The 20,610-nt window shown below is 43.5% G+C and overlaps 4 protein-coding genes across 7 annotated transcripts in view; 2 read left to right on the top strand and 2 right to left on the bottom strand.

Moving 5' to 3' along the window:
- The window catches only part of LOC119286213, a 6,838-nt gene extending 5,388 nt beyond the window's left edge, over positions 1-1,450 (top strand). Inside the window, exons 3-5 of the mRNA XM_037565580.1 lie at positions 259-334; positions 806-881; positions 1,289-1,450. Coding sequence (XP_037421477.1) covers positions 259-334; positions 806-871 — 142 coding nt within the window. The 3' untranslated portion in view covers positions 872-881; positions 1,289-1,450. The remainder of the gene's footprint in view (positions 1-258; positions 335-805; positions 882-1,288) is intronic.
- A 543-nt stretch (positions 1,451-1,993) lies between these two features.
- LOC119286212 (calcium-dependent protein kinase 25-like) lies at positions 1,994-4,155 on the bottom strand. Its single transcript, XM_037565579.1, has 6 exons — positions 3,174-4,155; positions 2,969-3,084; positions 2,692-2,859; positions 2,470-2,597; positions 2,273-2,372; positions 1,994-2,119 (listed from the first exon to the last, which is right to left on the bottom strand). The coding sequence occupies exons 1-6, from the start codon at positions 4,153-4,155 to the stop codon at positions 2,015-2,017; spliced, it is 1,599 nt and encodes a 532-aa protein (XP_037421476.1). The 3' UTR covers positions 1,994-2,014.
- A 448-nt stretch (positions 4,156-4,603) lies between these two features.
- LOC119286210 (L-aminoadipate-semialdehyde dehydrogenase-phosphopantetheinyl transferase-like) lies at positions 4,604-7,487 on the bottom strand. Its single transcript, XM_037565578.1, has 5 exons — positions 7,312-7,487; positions 6,999-7,131; positions 6,589-6,827; positions 5,678-5,849; positions 4,604-5,507 (listed from the first exon to the last, which is right to left on the bottom strand). The coding sequence occupies exons 1-5, from the start codon at positions 7,440-7,442 to the stop codon at positions 5,352-5,354; spliced, it is 831 nt and encodes a 276-aa protein (XP_037421475.1). The 5' UTR covers positions 7,443-7,487; the 3' UTR covers positions 4,604-5,351.
- A 5,904-nt stretch (positions 7,488-13,391) lies between these two features.
- Positions 13,392-19,435, top strand: LOC119286209 (protein ZINC INDUCED FACILITATOR-LIKE 1-like). 4 transcript variants are annotated; one of them, XM_037565575.1, is made up of 17 exons: positions 13,396-13,756; positions 14,175-14,215; positions 14,684-14,744; positions 14,868-14,970; positions 15,093-15,195; positions 15,276-15,329; positions 15,418-15,480; positions 15,568-15,617; positions 15,697-15,772; positions 16,457-16,627; positions 17,273-17,360; positions 17,773-17,858; positions 17,947-18,054; positions 18,281-18,325; positions 18,416-18,504; positions 18,960-19,003; positions 19,173-19,435. In XM_037565575.1, exons 1-17 carry the CDS (start codon positions 13,600-13,602, stop codon positions 19,274-19,276), a joined length of 1,443 nt encoding a protein of 480 aa, XP_037421472.1. In that variant the 5' UTR covers positions 13,396-13,599; the 3' UTR covers positions 19,277-19,435. The 4 variants fall into 4 exon arrangements, with proteins under 4 accessions (XP_037421473.1, XP_037421472.1, XP_037421474.1 ...); XM_037565574.1 differs by having other exon boundaries at positions 13,398-13,756; positions 16,457-16,657; XM_037565576.1 differs by lacking the exon at positions 18,416-18,504 and having other exon boundaries at positions 13,392-13,756; positions 16,457-16,657.
- Positions 19,436-20,610: the final 1,175 nt, after the last annotated feature.

Below are 20,610 nucleotides of genomic sequence, written 5' to 3'. Positions count from 1 at the left end.
CGGCCTAGGGGAGGGCGGCGGCGGCGGTGGCTGGTGACGGCGGCGTGAGGCAGCGGCGGCGGCGGCGGCTAGGGTTAGGATCTTGCTGCGATAGATACCATGTAGAAGGACAAGTTATGGCTGTGTAATCACGATATATTGATCGGTGCACCAGGCACGTATATATAAGTACAGAGGTGGGCCACAACCTCAACTATACAAGGAAAACAGGAGGTGGGCCCTACACACACATATACACGTACACAATATACTCAACAGCGTCAACCTCGTCCTCCTCAGCACCATCACCCCCGTCTACGACTTCGTCTGCTTCCACCCCTACTGGGACCGCAGGGTACGGTACCCCCACCCTCTCCCCGCTCCTTCTTCTCCGACTGTATGCGGAAATGCCTGTGATCGTCGTTGGTTGAGACATATCCACTGCAAACTTCAATCACCGTGTAATTCCTAGCTAGAACGAGTGCCTGTTTGGTTGGAGTCTTGTTCTAGATTTGCCCCTGCGCATCTGCACATCAGCTGTTTGTGGAAATGCCTGGGAGCGGTTCGATAGATAAGTTGTTTGGACTGGATGTGCTGTTGGACCGAAGCGATTACGCCTTGAGGAGTGCCTTGCCCAGTTGAATTGCGCCACTTAATGTCGTTCTGTAAATTCTTCCAGGGAAACTACATCTGCACTGCACATGTTCCATGATAGACCCATCCTTGCTTCCCAACAACTTGCAATGAGAGTACTAGGATCTTGATTTATTGGATACAATTTTCAATTTCGTGTGTGTAATGTGTAATTTCTTGTCCAAATTTGCAGAGAGAACGCCGTCAAAGGGAACGTGAAGCACTGCAAGGCAATGGTTCTCTAGAAACTGCAAAATAAACTCTACTAGGTAAATACATGCTTCCACACTTTAAAAAAAAAAAAGGGCAACCTGGTGCATGTAGCTCCCGCTTGCGCAGGGTCCAGGGAAGGGTCCGACCACTTTGGGTCTATAGTACGCAGCCTTTCCCCACACTTTAAAAAAAATGAAAAAAAATGCTTTTCCCCTTTCATGCATCTCCTTGTACTCATGGTATGGCATCATAGAACGATTTCCGGTGAATTAACTAGACTTTAACTACACCACTGATATTCGGCGAATAAATGGATTTTCTCGAGGTGAGAAGCGCTCATTCCTCGCAAACCATTTGGTGGCAGGAACCTGGGAGATTCCGCTGATGCATCCCATAGCAAATTGTCCAATAAGTAGCGACCTCACTTTCCATTGACACAATACTTTTCTTTTCATTTGCGCAGGTATCTGCTTACATTATTAGCTTATCACATCCTGGATTGTTCATTTACTTGGGATGGAGTAAGTTTGATGAAGTTGCGACCAGGCTTTTCAGTGTCGGTGGGTCATTAGATCTTGTTTCGTGATGCTCCTGCAATGCATCAATTCTCTGTAATGACAAACCAAGGAACACCAGACGCAGTGAAATAATTTCTTTAAACTACACTGTTATGAATCTTTTGTGAACTTATTGTATTCATCTGGTGTAACATAAGCAAATGAAATCATCTATTTAGTTCAGACCTGTTGTAATACAAGTAAATCAATTCATCTGGCCTCACTATATACCATATGTAGTCTTGAAATTGTTGGTGAAGACCAATCATATCTTCATTCATCTAGTCCTCTATGTTTCTTCTCCATCAACCACATCAGCAGAGGCTTGCACCCTCATGAATGCACCGATGACCTCTAGGGCTTGCGCACCACCAACATCTTATGTAAGTGTGTAAGTGTACAAGATGACAAAAATGTGCAGGTGGGAGACAACTCCATCTTTCTTCCCCAAATTCATGGGTATGTATGTGGATTCCAATCCAAGTGGTACTCCTCAGCAACTAGTAAGTAGATTGTACAAATCTGTCCACGATTTTGAGCTCATGCTGAGAAGCATCTGGAAAGAGGGTTCCATTATGCACTCTGCACTGGTGGTGACTGCACATCTCCTTGTTTGAGCTAAAATGCCTGTTTCACTCTAGAACTAGATCTCTCCTCTTCTTTGGGTTCGTTGGCTCGGTGCTGCCTGCTCCTTTCTTCATCATCGCCACGAATTCTGAATAATCTATCCTCCCATCCTATATGTGCAATAAAATAAATTAATCATTGTCAACTGAGTAAACTGGCTATCAATTTGATTTTATCAGGTCCTATTTTTTGTGTGCAATTTAACTTCCGTGCATCAGATTGCGTATGTGTAATGCATACTCAATTTATACTTGCTGTCTTACATTGTCAGTGTCAGCCTCTGAGATGATCTCCTTGATCTCTTTGGCATCATACATTCCCTTCTCCTTCAAGGCTTGCTCGAGCTCATCTCTTGTTATGTACCTGCAAGATTTTTGAGATAAAACATAAGTCGTAGTAAAATGCTATCTAAACTACAGAATTCAGCTACCTAGTCTGTTGATTTTGTTGTTCAGCTTACCCACTGTTATCCTTGTCGAAGAACTGGAATGCTGTGTATAGGTGCTCCTCTCTATGCATCTTGTTCATGTGAACTGTCGCGGTGACGAACTCCTCGTAGTCAATCAATCCATTGCCATCTGCATCAGCCTGGAGAAATTTGAAGTACAGATGAATTTTGATGAAAAACCTGTCCTGCAATGGAACCGTGTTATCGATAGCTCGCTGAAGAGTGAAGACTCACTGCTTCCATGAGTTGCTCAATTTCATTGTCTGACAGCTTTGTGCCCTGCTTTGCTAGCCCGTTCTTGAGCTCTTCGAGCGTGATTGTGCCGCTGTTATCTTTGTCGATGTTCTTGAACATCTCCTTGAGCCCCCTGATCTCCTCTTCCGACAAGCACCCAGCTATAACCTGAAAGCACACACACCATCAATGTTGAGTGCCTGACAAACTGCAATCTAAGCATTGTTTGTTCAGTTCAACAGCTAGATATGAGGAGAAAAACAAGAGTTCCTCCTACCCTCAGCGCAGCTTTCTTGAACTGGTTCATGGCCCTGAATTGCTTGAGCCTGTTGAGAACGACATTGTCGAGCGGCGTATCGGGTGCGTCTCCGTCTTCTTTGATCCACGGGTGATCTGGCAACTCAAATCCACACAATTTTCAGGCCATAAGCTTCGACACATGAACCATATGACGCATGAATCAGGTTTGGGAGAGTGCTTACTGAGGACTTGGAAGGCCGTGAGCCTCTCCTTGGGGTTGATGTTGAGCATCTTCTTGACAAGATCCTTGGCGCCGGAGGAGATGTTTGGCCATGGATCGCCGTTGAAGTCGACCTGCCCGCGTAGCACGGCGGTGAAGATGGCGTTCTCGTTCTCCGCCCAGAACGGCGGGACGCCGGCGAGAAAGATGTAGAGCATGACGCCGATGCTCCAGATGTCAGCCTCGGGGCCGTAGCGCCGCTTGAGCACCTCCGGCGCGATGTAGTATGCGCTGCCGACGATGTCCCTGAACACCTCGCCTTCCTTGAAGAAGACGGAGAGGCCGAAGTCGGTGGCCTTGAGCGGCGAGTCCTCCCCTTTGCTGAGCAGGAGGAAGTTCTCCGGCTTGAGGTCCCGGTGCATCACCCCCATGCAGTGGCATGTGTGGACGATGCCGACGATGGCCCGGAGCAGCGCGGCGGCGGCCCGCTCCGTGTAGTGGCCCTCGGCGATGATCCGGTCGAAGAGCTCGCCGCCGGCGCAGAGCTCCATGACGAGGTGCACGTTGTGCTTGTCCTCGTAGGCGCCCCGGAGGTCGACGATGTTGGGCTGGCCGGAGAGGTGGTACATGATCTGCACCTCGCGCCGGACGTCCTCCACGTCCTCCTTGTTGGCCAGCTTGCGCTTGGCGATGGTCTTGCACGCCAGCTTCTCGCCGGTGGAGCGGTGCGTGCAGAGGTGGGTCACGCCGAACTGGCCGCGCCCGAGCTCCTTGCCGATGGAGTAGGTGGTGCGCACGTCCTCCATGGCGCGGCCGAGCACCTCGCCCACGGGGGGCGGCGGCTTGCCCGGCTTGGCATTGGCGGCCGGCGGCGCCGCGACGCCGTTGCTGGCGGTCGACGACGATGCAACGGGCTCCACCTTTGGGGCTGCGGGCGGGGGCAGCGGCGGGTCCGAGTTGGCGTCGCCGGCGCGCCCGGCACCCTTGGCGCAGCATTGGCCCATGGCTCTCCGACGGAGACAAAGGCATGCATGGAGAACCGGCCAAAAGAGAGACCAGCATGCAGCATTTTTCGCTTTGTTTGGTTGGAAAGCCTTTGTGCGACAGAGAAAAAGATGGATTTGGAGTTTGGAAGGTGTGGAGGGAATGGCGGCAACGGGCGCCGGACTCCGGATATAGCTTGCTTGCTCCCTTGCTTCCTCACTTGCTCTCTTTTCCGGTCAATGTTTTATAGCCATGGCCGTCAGTTCCTGGTACTCCCCATTTTGATACTAATACAACTCTTCGAGTGTATGTCCATTATTTTCCAAGATAAAGGCACATTATGGAAGTGAGTTCAGATTGCTATTTTTAAAATGTTGCGGTTGCACTTGGGGTGATCATCCTAAAGGTTTACAAATTATACTTCAAAATAAAATATATCGTTCTGCAGGCTTGCAGCCCTCATGCATAGAATTGAAGTCGATTCAACATTTGTCATCTGTGTTACCTACAGCATCCATAAGGTTCCAGGACTCTTCAATCTCTATGCACACACCAATGAAAATTTACCAAAAAGGCAACTAAAACAGCATCTGTTCTGACGATTCAAGATCTCTACATGGTTTACAGAGTAATCCTCCACGCCTCAGATCTCTATCACCTGGAAGCAGCCATACAGAATGTTTCAACCTTGAGAGGCCTCTGAAGCTCCAAATAAGATGGCTGTATTACACAGTGATTATGTTGAGAAATGACTAGAGACACCTGGCCAAAATTTCGCATGAGACAACTTGACTACAAATCTACAATATATGCAGCTCTCATCGTAAACCAGATTATTATAGCATGTAAACCCTTCCAAAATTGTGATTTCCTTTTGCCATAAATTGGAAAAAAAATCCTGATAGATCATCCTGCGCAAAAGCTCTGAGCATAAATCATGCATCCTTGTTCTGAATAAAAATTGGCCTACATTTAGCAGGCATTCATCTATCTTTCTAGTTTCAAGTTTTTTTTATCAAATCCTGACACCTTCTTCATGTATATGTCATCTCTTGATTATCTACTTATTTGACACCTTCAAGTATATATGTCATCTCTTGATTCATTCGTGAAGTGGTATGCAACTGGGAATCAATAAGCCTAAGGCGTTTCATCTCTTGATATAATCCTGCACTCATATGTTACTGCACTATGTAAGAAATCTAGCCAGCTAAGACTATAATTGTGTAAGTTGCTCCGCTGTCTGTAGCGTGAAAGTTTCATCTGGTATCTCTAGTGCAGCATAAAATTCTTCGTCCTCAACAACCACATCAGACAATGTTGTCTTGAAGCTGTGTGTAGCATCCTCCGGATGCCCTTTCGCTATGGACGCCTGCAATTGCATTTGTAATGGTAAGTAACCTGTCACAAGAACTAACCTGCAAGAGCATATCCCTACTCCACGCTTTGTAAAGAACATATAACAGATTTATATCACCAGATCGATTTTGAATTGGATTTCTATCTGTGCAAAGAATATGATGTGAACAAATCCATACATACCAAATGCATTTCATCAAGCTTGAAAAGGCAGAACCTCCATTTCCTAGACTCTATCCCGTCAATGTAGACAGAGATGTTACTCCATTCAACATGGTGGAATTCCAAGCGATGCAGCCCAAATCCAACCCCAGCGCCTACAGCTTTAACAAATGCTTCTTTGAGACACCAGTACCTACAAAAGACGAACAATTTAAAGCCTGGTATGGCGAGGGCATTTGCAGGTGTCCCTTTTCTTTACCGTTGGTTCAGTGCGATTTCAATCTCCAACGGGCGGCAGTCAATCGGAGGAAGAAGAAGGCTAGTATGTTTTTCAATGTAATGTACTGGTTGTTTTCTTTGATAATTATCAAATCTAAGATGCACTTTGGCTGTCTTTCTTCCAAAAGAAAGACAAACAATTTATACTATGCAGACCATCAAAGCATGGAGATGATATCAACTAACATAGCTGCTAACATACACTTCTTACAAAAGCAGAACCACATCCTTGGTAGTGTTTGAAGCGTACTTATTTCAAAATCTTAAAACTATTTATTTTAGTAAAAAAAATCTCCTTCCACATTGTTGGCAAAACCCAGAGATTTGTTTTTGCTAAAATATTAAAAATTAGGACTCAAGCCTCACGCAGCTGAATGGGTTGTTAAACACTGCAGCATCTATGAACTTGAGTGCAGCAATGATAACTTTTAGGACATGGGAGTACAGGTACTTGGTTAGGTTTCAGCAGAAATTCATAAGTAGTAGCATTGATCTACTACTCTTTTATTGTGCTTTTTTCGTGGTGATTCTAGAACTAGCTCATAGTCTTCTGAATTATCCATCAGGGTAGAGGGCCCGACACTCAACCACAACTCTGGATGCTGATTCTCTGTACATTATTGTCTATCAGAAAGCTCCCAACAAATAATTACCTGTAGAACTCTGTTAACATCTCAATGGAACCGGCAGCACGATCAATGCAGTTCCACTCATGGTCTGTGAGGTACGAAGAGAAGTTCTTAAGGAATTCTACGGTGGTTTCTCCCTGAGGCTTAGAGATACACACAATATCAAGGCCAACAAGGCAAAGCAGCTCAGATGCTATGCCGACGTAGTCACCCTGATGCGACGTGTTGAAATTGAAGTTTCTGAAGGCCGGAGGGCCATTCTCCTGCAAGAATGACAAGGGCATATAACTTAATAAGAGGGTGATCCATTGATTGCAGAAGCTATTGGACCTAACAAATGCTCATTTCATCCGTTGATGTAGTTGAGAGTAAGTAAAGGGTAAAGAGTTGTTGTAGTGACGTCGGAATGAAATTGATTGAACAAGCTGCAGTACCAGATACGGCTTCCCTTCAGTTGTTCGGCATATGTCGATTTGGTGGAATGGGATGCCAAGAACACGGTGCACAAGCGAGTACTGGAGCAGCCGGCTGATGAGCGCTCGTTTCCTGTCCTCCTCCTTGACAAACCTGCACCAGCGAGTTGGGTTGAATCCCACAGCAAGATCAATCTCCGAAGGGCATAGTCAGGGGTTTTGATTCGAATTCAACCCTACCAATTCCATGGGTTTTTTTCTTATCCATCTCCGAAGGGCATAGTTAAGAGGGCAAGGAAGCATGGGGGGGAGTTGAATTGGAGGGAGAGTTTACCTGGCGATGGCATGGCGGTGGTGCGGCGGCAGGAGGGCAGCCGCGGCTTGGAACTGCGTCGGGGAGGGGCGCCAGCGGGCGACGTCGACGAGCCACCTCCGCCGCACCCCGCCGCTGTGCTCCTCCTCCATCTCATTATTTTCTGGTAACTTCTCCCGAGGTGAGATGGCGGGGCCAGGGCGCCGGCGCCGGCACCCCCACCTCTAGACAAGTGGAGTGTCACGACCAAGTCTGCCACCGACAAGCAGGGCCCACCACCAACCGGTGCTGGAGGCCCGTCAGGAAGGACTAGGCACACACTCAAAGGCCGGCCCATGTACGCAACGGTCAGCAGCTTTGATGAGGGGGGCAGCTCTCAAGGAGGCGACCAAGAACAGATATCTCTTTTCTCTTCTCTCTTTCTCTCTGCACCTGCGTGTGCCTCTCTCCTTCTTCCTCCTTTTTGATAAGATCTCCTTCTTCCTCCTAGAACCCTAGAATCATCCCCTTCTGATGAATTGGTGTATCGGATCTTGAATGACCGTCTAGTGTGATGCTAAAGTTATTTTTTAGAGAAAAGACATAAACCCGACTTTATAGATAAAGCCACACGGTAGAGTACTAGACAGACCAAACACAAGCGTACCACGTAACCACGTCAGACGGTCAAAAGCCGCAGTTTGCACAACACAGAAGTTCGGAGGCACACATGCCCAAATGTCACAGAAGAAGGCGCGCAGGCCAACAACCTACTGCAAAACATGGATAACCCAAAAACCTAGGAGGAATTAGCGGTGGCAGGAGAGGACATCAGATTGGCAGGCGCCCACACTTTGTTGATCAACTCCTCCATACCGTCCAGATCCGCTGGCTTAGTCAATAATTTCCACTGCTGCAAGAAGATACATTTTAAACAGGACATCAGCCGGTTTGTTAGGAAAAACACCCTCAATAGTGAATTTATTCCTAGTAGTCCACAAAGACCAGCAAAGAGCACCCAACCCAGCCCAAAACAGCCTCTTAGACAGACCCTGGATGTTGCCAGCTAATAGTCGAAGGTATGAGAAAGAGGTGGGATCCCAAGAAACATTCGGCCAAGAACAAACACAACCTCGGACCAGTTTGGCCAACGGACAGCCAAAGAAGATATGATTGGTGTTTTCTAGAGTAGAGCATAGAGAACAAAAAGCCAAACCAGGACCATTCCTCTTGCGAATCTGGTCCGCCGAAGGCAATCGACCTCTAAAGGCCTGCCATAGAAAAAATCTTAATCTTAGGGGGGATCATGGCTGCCCAAATATGCTTGAACTTAGATATGGGGGAGCCGGCAATAATCCTGAAATAAAGAGATGTGATCGAAAATCTCCCAGAGGCCACATGGGGCCAGACCACCGAATCCTCCTCCTCCGAGAGGGAAGGGAACAAGGCAGCAAGCCGGTGCCAGTCCTCCAACTCTATAGGAGAAAGAGATCTCCAGAGACCCAGATCCCAGTTATTACGAGAGAGCTCAGAGATTGAGATATCAGGATTGAAAACAGTAGGAAAACAAAACCAGAAAAGAAGAGGCTAAAGGAGCATCGCTAGACCACTAGTCCAACTAGAAGCGAGTCGAAGCACCGTTCCTCACAACAAACTTGACGTGATCACGAAACACGCCCCTAACTCTGATTCAGTGTCTCCAAAACTGGGACCCACGAGACGCAGAAGGAAACATGGGGCTACCGGAAGGGAAGTACTTAGCTTTCAAAAGATCAAACCGAAGAGTGCCAGGGGAACCTGTCATTATCCTCCACCACCATTTAACGATGAGGCATTTGTTCATAACAGAAGGATTCAAAATCCCAAGCCCCCCCAAGGCTTTTAGGTCTACAAATGATCTTCCATTTGACAAACCTGTATTTGCGTTTGTTATCCGAAGAGTTCCAAAAAAAGACACCCCTATGCTTGTCAAAACCCGCATGTGTACCCTTAGATAACATGAAGAAGCCCATGATGAACAAAGGAAGGGAGGAGAGGCACGCATTAATGAGACATACTTTCCCTACCGAGGTATTATGTCTATCATGCCACGACATTACTATGTTGCCTACTTTGGAAACCAAAGACTTGAATTCCTTTGCACACAGATGTAAAGGAGAGATTGGCGTACCTAGGTACTTTAAGGGGAAGGAACCAAGCGAACAATTTAGGAGTTGTGCCACCCTCAAGGCCTCAGCTGCATCAACCCCAGTCAGAATCACCTCACTTTTTGAAAAATTAATTTTGAGCCCCGACAAAGCTTCAAAACATAATAGGATAAACTTAAGATTGGCAAGACAAGCCTCGTTCAGCTCCACCAAGATAATTGTGTCATTAGCATATTGGAGGTGAGTAATGCCCCGTGGGAGGAGATGGGATATGACAGGAGATATACGGTCAGACGAAGCGGCACGATCCAGCATGCAAGATAAGGCATCCGCCACAAAATTGAAAAGAATGGGCGAAATCGGGTCACCTTGCCACAGGCCACGACCATTGGTAAAGTACTTGATGATGGAGCCATTCACTGCCACAACAGTGTGTCCACCAGAAACAAGTTGCATCAGCCTATGCACAAACCCAACATCAAACCCTTTGGCATGCAGAACCCGACGGAGAAAATCCCAACTAATAGAATCATATGCCTTCTTGAAATCAAGTTTGAGTATAATAGCATGAGAGCCTCTCCTCCTGAGGCCATGAACGATTTCATGTAAGCATAGAATACCATCCAAAATACCCCTTCCTGTGATAAAAGTGGTTTGGGTAGGACTAATGGTACGATGGGCAACAAGCGACAGCCTTGTCGCCAACCTTTTAGAGGAGAACTTGGCAAACTTATTAATCAGAGCAATAGGGCGGAATTGGGAGATAGAATCAACACCCTTTACTTTGGGAATAAAAGATAAAATAGCGTAGTTAAGACGAGAAATGTCGACAGTCCCTAAACAGAAACCTTGGATGACAGCACAAACCAAAGGACGCAACACCAACCAGAAACGACAAAAGAAAGGGACAGAAAAGCCATCGAGGCCCGAGGCCAAATTCATGTTAGCAGAATTGATAACCAATTCGATCTGATGCACAGAAAGAGGGATCAAAAGCGCCAGGTTTTCCTCCTCCGAGACCCGTCTCTGCTCATCCCAGAGATTGGGCGAGATAACAAAACCGGAAGCGGGAATCATCGTTTGAAAAGCCATGGGTAAAGCGGGAAGCAGCTAACAATCCAACAAATAAATTATGCACGTGCTCCAAAATAAGGCGGGAATCATCAACCCGGATCCCATCAATTACCAGACTATTAATCGAGTACTTACGACGTCGACCATTAGCAATAGCAAAAAAATAAGCACTGAGTGAATCCCCTTTGAGGGTCCAGTTAATCGTGCCACGCTGCTTCCAGTAAACCTCAGCCTGTCGGTGAAGCTGCAAAAGGTTGGCCTCAAGGTCATACCTATGCTGCCAACCAGCAGTCAAGATCCCAGAAGAGTCAGCCTCCGCATCCAGCGTTGACACCTGCCCCAACAGTTCGCGCTTACTTTTAAGAGCCTCGACCGTACGGTTACGGCCCCAACCTTCCAAAATTTACGAAGTTGATACGAGCAAAAATGCCAATCATCCATAGGGCCAAAAGAAAGGATTCTAGAATGTAAGAGGGAAGAGATCTTCTCTTCAACCATATCGTAAAAACCATCGACCAGAAGCCAAGAAGCATTGAACTGAAACATGGAAACTATAGCCGGAGCGGGCACTCCAAGATGAGAGGGGAGTGGTCTGAACCAACATGGGGTAAGGCAGAGAGAGAAGCTCGAGGGAAAATCAAATACCAGGAGAGGAGGAGAAAACACAGTCTAACACCGAGCGGATCGGAAAAGCCTGATGGTTAGACCAAGTAAAACGCACCCCAGTCCTAGGTAGTTCACGAAGGGCACAATCCGCAATAAAATTGTTAAACGCATCACCTAGCGGACACGAAAACTTAGAATTACTCTTCTCAGCAGGGAACCTAAGAAGGTTGAAATCACCCCTAATGACCAGCGGAATGTTACAAGAATCAATCTTAGTGGTGAGTTCATCTAGAAACAGCGGGGTCAACGAATGATCGGCTGGACCGTAAACCACCATAATCTCCCAAAGCATATTGAGATTCTTGTGGAACACCACCATACTAGCCCAAAAGACCCCATGATCGAAAGCAACAAAGTCGAAAAAATCCACCTTCACCCCAATAAGAATGCCACCAGAATGCCCGGACGCCAGGAGACAGCGCCACACAAACCGATCCGCACCAGCAACCGTAGATAACTCCGAATGAGAAAAGGAGGCTTTGAATGTTTCAACAAGGCACACAATATCGATATTATCATCATGCACCAAATCTCGGATTTGGTCACGACGCCCCCTAGCACCGAAACCCCGGATGTTCCCGAACACAGCTTTCATTCAAAAGAAAGGTTTTTGATGCGGAGACTCGACCTGCTCGGGGCCACGCAGGATTTAGATCTAGAAGGCCGCCCCTTTTTTGATGTTGTGGGAGGAGGGCCACCACCCTCCCCCGACCCACCAACCTCACCAACATCCGAGGCCACCTTTTTCCTGGCAGCGGCCTCCTTGGCCCTAGCAATGCCCGCCTGGGCCTCCTCATTCAAACGGATCAGAGAAAGTAAAGAGGCAGGGGACCCAACATTGCAATCAACAGAAACACCAATATTTGAGAGAATATTAAGGAGATGGGAATCAGGCAAAGAAGGAAGCACCAAACGAACGGGGAAAGGGGGGTTGCTAAAGTTAGACCGTCTATAAACAAATTACTGTATGCGCCAATTACATCTTCGGCCACTAGGTGGACACAGTTGCAGAGCTAATGCATAAGAATTGGGTCTAAAATCGAAGTGAGCACAATAATTTGTTCGAAAACCTTTGATAGACAGTGGCAGTGGCGGAGCTACAGCAAGGCCCAAAGGGCCCCGGCCCTCCCAGCTTATGAGATTTTTTTCATGTTATATCTATTGTTGGGCCACAGAACACAACCCCAATAGCTGTTTCTATCAGCCGGCCCGCCCAGCTATTTTGGACAAGCTCCACCACTGGACAGTGGTATGTGCGTGTGCTGCTGCTGGCTTGCATCATACTCCCTTTGTAAAGAAAAATATATAAGTCTGCATGTAAATGCAAGTACTGTAATTTCATCTATTTTCGAACAAAGGCTGAAGTGATTTAAAAATATTGGAGCCGGTTATATTTTATTCTAAGAAGCAGAATGACAGAAGTAAATAAGATTATAAGTCTGCATGCAAATGCAAGTACTGTGATTTTTAACGCTTGAAAAATATTAGGCATGTAAAGATCAAGGGATGGGAGAGAGCATTGTTTGGAAGACGGCACGTGCGACCGACAAGATGCCATATAATGATCGGGATTAGGTGAAATGAGACAGAGAGTATTTCCACAGTCTTGCACATCCCAATCAACGTATAATTACGGTGATGGAGCTAGCTCCTGGGATGAGCCATCCTCTGTTTAATACTCCCTCCGTTCCAAATTATTCGTCACAGAAATAGATGTATCTAGAACTAAAATACATCTAGATATATCCATACCTGCGATAAATAATTCAAAACGGAGGGAGTAGTTGTGTCTTCTAGGTTAAGACAAACCACAACCGATCACATGTATACTTGCGCAGCCCACTCTACAGGTTTTGGGAGAAGAGAGAAAGAAAATATCGATGACCGCCAGCGATCGAGGCAGGCCACCGTTGATGGAGACGGGGGAGAAGGTGGCGGGCGCGCGGTGTAGCATGAGTGGTGCCCGGGAGGCCTCTCAACAAGATTCGAGAACTCGTTTTGTGTTCATGTCGGCATTTATTTTCGTGTGATGATGTGTTTGGAATCGGAAATCCTGGCTATCAAGGAAGGCCTTATGCTGGCCTCACAATAGACATCGTATCGGATTGTGTGGAAGCAGTTAGCTAGGATGGTGCAGAGTACAAAACAAGATTCAAGAACACATACATCGTACAAAACCAGCGGGACATATCAAAGCACTGTTTGGAGAACGGACACGAGAGACTGGCAAGACGCCACGCACGCAGATCGACTAGGATTGTTGCAGATGAAACGACATTAAGAGACCGGTTCCAAGAACAACATTACATGCATGTCTCAATCAACTTGTGCCCACGGTAGTTGAGCACATGCATAAAAACCACCCCTGGCCCTCGGTTGTTAATTGCGCTGTACACACTGATTGAAGCTGAGCTACTGAGCGGCGAGCCTGGATAAAGGATCGATGGCCGGCGGCGAGGCAGCAGCACCGTTGCTGGAGAAGAAGACGGCGGTCTACCGTGAAGGGTGTCCGGGATGCGCCGTGGAGCGGAGGAAGACGCTGAACCCCGGCGTCCCCTACAAGGAATTCTTCCACATCTGGACCATCATCCTCGTCTCATGTATGTATCTACCTAGCTGGTCTAGCTACTTGTTACTTCTGCATCACATCTCTCTCTCTCTCTCTCTCTCTCTCTCTCTCTCTCTCTCTCTCTCTCTCTCTCTCTCTCTCTCTCTCTCTGGAACATATTTGGAATGCTTTGTCCAGCTAAACTGGGTGAGGTCAGGTGATGTGAAGCAGAGCATTTTAAGTCGTAGTTGTTCTGTTTTGGTGCCATCTCAGAAGATCGGTGTGTCAGTTTGGCAGCTTAAGCTACTGCAGTTATCCGTGGCAGAATCAACGAGGAATCAGTTTCTGAAATGTCTGGCTAATGCATTTATGCATGATTTTATCTACCGTTGCTCTATTTTTGTGCCGTCTGATAATTTGAGCATCAATGTAAAAGGTGTATTTTTAACTCTTTGCCCTTCTCATTCTAGGTTTGCCAATATCGTCGCTATTCCCCTTCTTGTATTTCATGGTACGTTTTTCTAATGTAAAAGAAAACCATAACATTTGGGATCAAAAGAATACAAGATTGTGCTTATGGAATTATGTGCCTACATCATTTTTTTAGAATGTGCCTACATCTTTTTTTTGTCTAGACAATAAGCTTTGCATTGTAGGAAATATTAAATATTGAATCTTGAAACTATAAATACGCTCTAGTTTTGTCTACGTACATAGTTTGTGTCTGCATTACATATTCATTTGTCATGTTGTTATTTAGTTCTCCAAGGTTGTAAATTGTAATACGATATGATAGCATTTTACTAACATAAATAGGATGCATCTGCAGTATGGGACAGTGTTTGGTACATTTGTCCTGACTTGGTTATTTATGTTAATAATACTGTAATCATGCATCTATGCAAATGTCGGCCCAACATTATCCATGACCACAGGTAACCTCTGAAAAATATTTTGTGATACTCCTCTCAAATAACAGATACGAGACTTGCACATTGCCAAAACAGTAGAGGACATTGGATTCTATGCTGGGTTTGTAGGTAAGACCCTTACAAATTGTTGGAACTCTGAGTTCCAAGAGTGTTATATTTACAGATAATACAAACGTGTTGTGCACTCTCACTCAGGAAGAATGACTAATGGCCTATTCTGAATCTTTGTAGGTGCCTCCTATATGCTTGGTAGAACTTTAACCTCCACGGCTTGGGGGATGGTAGCAGACCGCATTGGGAGAAAGCCAGTTATTGTGCTTGGAATTTTCTCCGTGTTAGTATACTTCTTCTATGTTTACATAAGAATGAATTTAGGTACTAGCTAGCGGTATTTTGCTTTCACTATATTTTTATCACACATCCAAAATTGATGATGTGAAATTTATAATATCTCAGGTTTCTATTCAGTGCTTTATTCGGACTAAGTGTGCATTACTGGATGGCAATATCTACACGATTTCTTCTTGGTTCTTTGAACGGCATAATTGGACCTATACGAGTATGTTGGTTGTGTGCTCTGAAGTTTTATTTGTCATTTGAACAAGTTAAGGCTGTTTACTTGGCAATTGATCGTTGCAGGCTTATGCTATTGAAGTTTGTCGACCAGAGCACCATGCTATTGCATTATCACTTGTAAATTACACATTATGCTCCAAACATTTTCCATTGTACTCTAATTCTATAATTTAGATAATGCATTCAATTCTTTTTGTATGAATAGGTTAGCACAGCATGGGCAATAGGTCTAATTGTAGGACCAACGATTGGCGGATATCTTGCACAGGTATCCATGGAAACTGTAGTAATACATGAGTTACTGTATCCTATATTAATCAATTCATATTATGTGTTACATTTACTTTTTTGATAGCCTACAGAAAAATATCCAAAGTTATTTCCCGTCGACTCATTATTCGGAAGGTATTTTTTGTTACTGTGAAGTTATTTACCGTCTACTCATTATCCTTCAACTTATTAACTATTGAAATATTTTTTTTAGGTTCCCATATTTCTTACCTTGTCTGTGTATATCAGTCTTCAGCTTTCCTGTTCTAATAAGCTGCATTTGGCTCCCGGTATGTGCCGTTAATCCACAATGTTCTCATTGCTTATACATTTTGCTGCATATGTGCGAACAAAATATTCATTCAATATTCATCACATAAAGATTTTTTTTACAAAGTACTCTAATGTAGGGTCTAAATAATGGGAAGTATCCGATGGTTGTGCACTGATCCGATGGTATGCTAGGATCAGTAGTCCGATGTCTACTCACGTCAAAGATTTTATTGTAATCAAGCTCATCGTTTTACCATTTCAACTTTTATCACCAACTTCTGGGTTCAGTAAATGTCAGGTTATATAACTTATGACTTATTTTTATTTTCCTATGTAGTACTAGTACAAGTATTCTGTGAAAATGTACATTTTGATGCATGTCTCTAGCTGTATAGTTACCAATAATGAATAGTAAGGTTCACCATACATTTTGTGTGCTCCTAAGCTCTTAGCAATTTAACCAAAATATGTGATAAATTTCACAAGATAATGCATAACCACATATTATATTACTTATCACTTGATTCTAGTTTTCCCTTTTTTCACTAGTAAAGTATTCCCTGAAAACAAGGCATACATGCAGCTGATTCGCTAGACCTAAAGGCCTTACTTGGTTTGGTCCTAATTTGATAAGATCCGTTGTGCACTTCATGCTATCTCTAGCTCTTAATAACATAATTATAACATTACATAAATTTCAGGAGACACTACATAACCACAACACTGACGAAAAGGAAGATCAAGCGAGTGAATCTTTGACTGCATTTTTTTCTAATTCAGAAGAGATTGTCGAGCATAATATTACTTCAACAATGAAAAACAATGTATTGAAGAACTGGCCATTGATGTCATCTATTATTCTGTTTTGTATCGTGTCCTTTGATGACATGGCATATTCAGAGGTATTCTTTTAAACGGGTTTGCTTGAAAACTTGTTGTTTCCAATGTCTCGTTTATGGTGTTACTTTAAAACTATATGTTTTCAACAAAAAAATGGTCTCATTGAGCCTCAGATAAACTAATAGCAAACACATGCATAGTGAAAGGCATGATTAATTGTCCATATTGTTTTCTTTGATACATTGACGATAATTATTTTAACAAGTTAGACACGACATGAATAATCACATGTTATGTTATCTAAGCTAGATAAATTTTCTAAATAGTTTGCATTATTTTGTATTAAACACAACTAATAACATTACATACACATCATTTTGTTTCCGCATGAGTTAATTATTTATCATCATTGAAGATCGAGTTGATTAAGCCAAAATACCATTGATACAACAAAATGAATAGTCTCCATACATTTTTTTCAGTATATCTTACTGCTCCTTGCTTTAGTCGCCATGGTCTATAAATCTGTTCAGATTATCCCATTGTAAACTATGTGAAAGAAAAAAAACAAATATTGTCCTTTAGGACATTCCCTTTGTGCCAATAATCAAAGTTAGTGTAGACTAGAAATTTAGTTTCTATCACCTTAACACTTATGTTTCGGATCACATATTTAGATATTCTCCTTATGGGCTGAAAGTGGCAGAAAGTATGGTGGACTAAGTTTCTCGTCTGAGGATGTTGGTCAAGTTCTTGCAATTACAGGTATGGATGTTTGTTCTATATTGTAATGATCTGCATAACCTTAATATGTATCAGTACTTTAGTCCACTTCTTGTTCCTTATTTCATATGGCATCCCTTGTTTGAGTTGATATGCTGGTGGGTAGAGAAACTGAGCAACACACACCATGGTTGGCAAGATCAAGTGAAACAAATTTTAGTTGACAAGAGAAAGAGAAACAATTTTGTACTCACAACTCGAATTGTGTTGTCTCGCGGGTATGAGATTGTTGAATTATGATATGTTGTATGATATGCTGGAGTGTCTTCACTATGATATGAAAATATGCTAGTGCCCCTTACCTTTTATAAGAACTCCTACTTAAAAATAATATTTTTCTAATTTCATACTGCAATACTTGTTTCCCCTAATGATTTCATATGTTCGTGTATAGGTGTTAGCATTCTTGTATACCAAACATTTATTTTCCCCCGTATTATCAGAGTTCTGGGACCAATCAATACTTCTCGTGTTGCGATTGTGAGTTCAAGTTATACATGATTGTATTTCAATGGAAGTTCACTGTTAGTTTGAATTGACTAAATATTGATGTGGACTGATTTTGCAGAGCATGTCTATGGTGCTTCTGTTTACATATGCACCAATCACACATCTTTCAAGACCTTGGTCGTCAATAGCAGTAAACATTGCATCGATTCTTAAAAATAATTTCCTTGTGAGTATCCATATCCTAAATTTTTGTACATCATTTTAAAGAATTTATGAACACCTTGATACATGATTCTTTTCTATCTTTGCAATGACTAATGTGAAGTGTTTTTATAACAACAACCTCCTTTTGTAATTGCTACCTTACCTTGTACAATGATTTTTTTTAAATATATACATCAATTTTTTCTCAGTATTCTTACTAACATTGTCCATTTTCACATACTTATCAGATTACCATTGTTACTAGTTCATTCATTCTTCAGAATAATTCTGTGGTACGTGTCTTCGTATTTTATTCAATTACTATTTTTGTGTAATTGCATTTTCTGCAGCTTTGTAATTGTCTCTATACATGGGACTGACAGACTCAAGATCAAAGAGCAACTGCAAATAGCTTAGCCACCACTTTAATGTCCTTTTGTAAAACATTCGCTCCAGCAGGAGCTGGAATTGTGTAAGTATAAATGCATATTATGTTATCATTTCATAGGAACATAAGCTCTTGGCTTCTATTTTAGAGCGACATGAGATACATTTTCTGATATTTCAACCACCACACATATAATTCCCTTTCAAGGTTCAGATTTCTGGGAAAAACATAAGCCATATCTTTCATCCTTAAATAGGTTTAAACTTTTTTAGATAGGAGAGTTACTATTTACATCAAAGATATAAATATAGTGACCACCAGGGTTAGAACTACATATGTTAAAACTAAATCAAAGTTAGTTTCAATTAGTTTTGACGTGTACTACGAATACAATGTAATCCTAGTGATCAATGTACTTATATCATTGATGGAGATGGCACCAATTTAGTTTTTCTCTAAGATAAATTAATCATCCACAAAAGTGTGTAACATGTAAAGGTTCTAATGTTCACATATTTAATAATTATCTGGTAATGCAGGTTTTCATGGGCACAGAAACGCCAACATGTTTTCTTTTTTCCAGGTAAATTATATGCAAGGAGTGCTTTATCATTTAAACTAATAAATGAACAAATCGATTTGTATAGTTTGTTTTGACGAGTATATGCTTTTATATATAATTAGACAAGTGAGATTCTGAAAACTTCCTATTCTTGTTAACTCCTCTTTTTTTTGGCTTTTGCTATATGTAGGTGACCAGATGTTGTTTTTTCTTTTGGCCGTTGTCGAGCTTGTGGGACTTGTTTGGACATTCAAGCCGTTTCTTGTTGTGCCCGATCAATTTGCTTCAAATTAGCACTTTGGATTTGTACGTACTATTATGAGTGCACGCATGTATCGTACTCTTCTTACAAAACTATATCCGGTATACGCGCTTCGAATTGGGTTGTAATGTAATTACATGGTTAGGATTTTGGAGTAGCTAAAATAAGTAGAAAGCCATTTTCAAGTGCCATTATTATCTCCCTGCAAAAAACAGTGCCATTATTTATTAATTACAGAAAAAATACAATGAATCAAAAGCACCCCTGCTGTCCAATTGTCATGAAGCTTTTTCTTTTGGGAAAATCTACTTTGTATATGTGTGCATGTGTGCACTCTGATGCTGTGGCATCCTAATGATTTTTTTGAGGGAGTAAAGCCACTTTATTCAAAATCCACAGATAGTGGGATACAAATTTGGTCATGCGGCTGGCCAAGCCACACATGACGCCCTTGAGCTAAAGACAAATCAAACTTAGCTAACTTATGAGCTTCGAAATTACATCGACGACTTTCAAAAGTAAAGGTACAAGAGAGTGGTGACGATCTAGAGATAATTTCCATGATGATGGCTCCGTAGGGTCCTTGGTTTCCTGTAACACCCACAATGCGGCTATAACTCCCACGTGTCGGGGCACGACTTAGAGGCATAGCCGCATGGTGGGTTTGTCGCAAGAGGGGTAATCTTCACACAATCCCATGTACTGAATAAGAAAGGGATCAAGAGTTGGCTTACAATCGCCACTTCACACAAATACAAGTTAAACATACATTATCCAGAGTACAATCAAGGTCCGACTACAGAACCAAAATAAAAAAAGAGAACCCCAAATGCTAGATCCCCGATCATCCCAACTAGGCTCCACTACTGATCAACCGGAAAAGACAAATAACAATGACCAAGATCTTCATCGAGCTCCCACTTGAGCTCGGTTGCGTCACCTGCACTGGTATCATCGGCACCTGTAACTGTTTGGAAGTATCTGTGAGTCACGAGGACTCAGCAATCTCACACCCGCAAGATCAAGACTATCAGGGGTGCCCCAACTTAGCCCATCACAAGCTCTTACGGTCAACGAAGGATATTCCTTCTCCCGGGAAGACCCGATCAGTCTCGGAATCCCGGTTACAAGAAATTTCGACAATGGTAAAACAAGACCAGCAAAGCCGCCCGAATGTGCCGACAAATCCCGATAGGAGCTGCACATATCTCATTCTCAGGGCACATCGGTTGAGCAGTCCGTACAACTAAGACCAACCCTCAAGTTTCCCCGAGGTGGTGCTGCAAAGGGCTCTAGTTTGGACCAACACTCAGAGGAGCACTGGCCCGGGGGGTTAAAATAAAGATGACCCTCGGGCTCCGGAAAC

The sequence above is a fragment of the Triticum dicoccoides genome, chromosome 4A (assembly GCF_002162155.2).
Source record: "Triticum dicoccoides isolate Atlit2015 ecotype Zavitan chromosome 4A, WEW_v2.0, whole genome shotgun sequence".
Classification (NCBI taxonomy): Eukaryota; Viridiplantae; Streptophyta; class Magnoliopsida; order Poales; family Poaceae; genus Triticum; species Triticum dicoccoides.
Note: the sequence above shows the minus strand (reverse complement) of the source record. Positions and strands in the feature narration are given on the sequence as shown.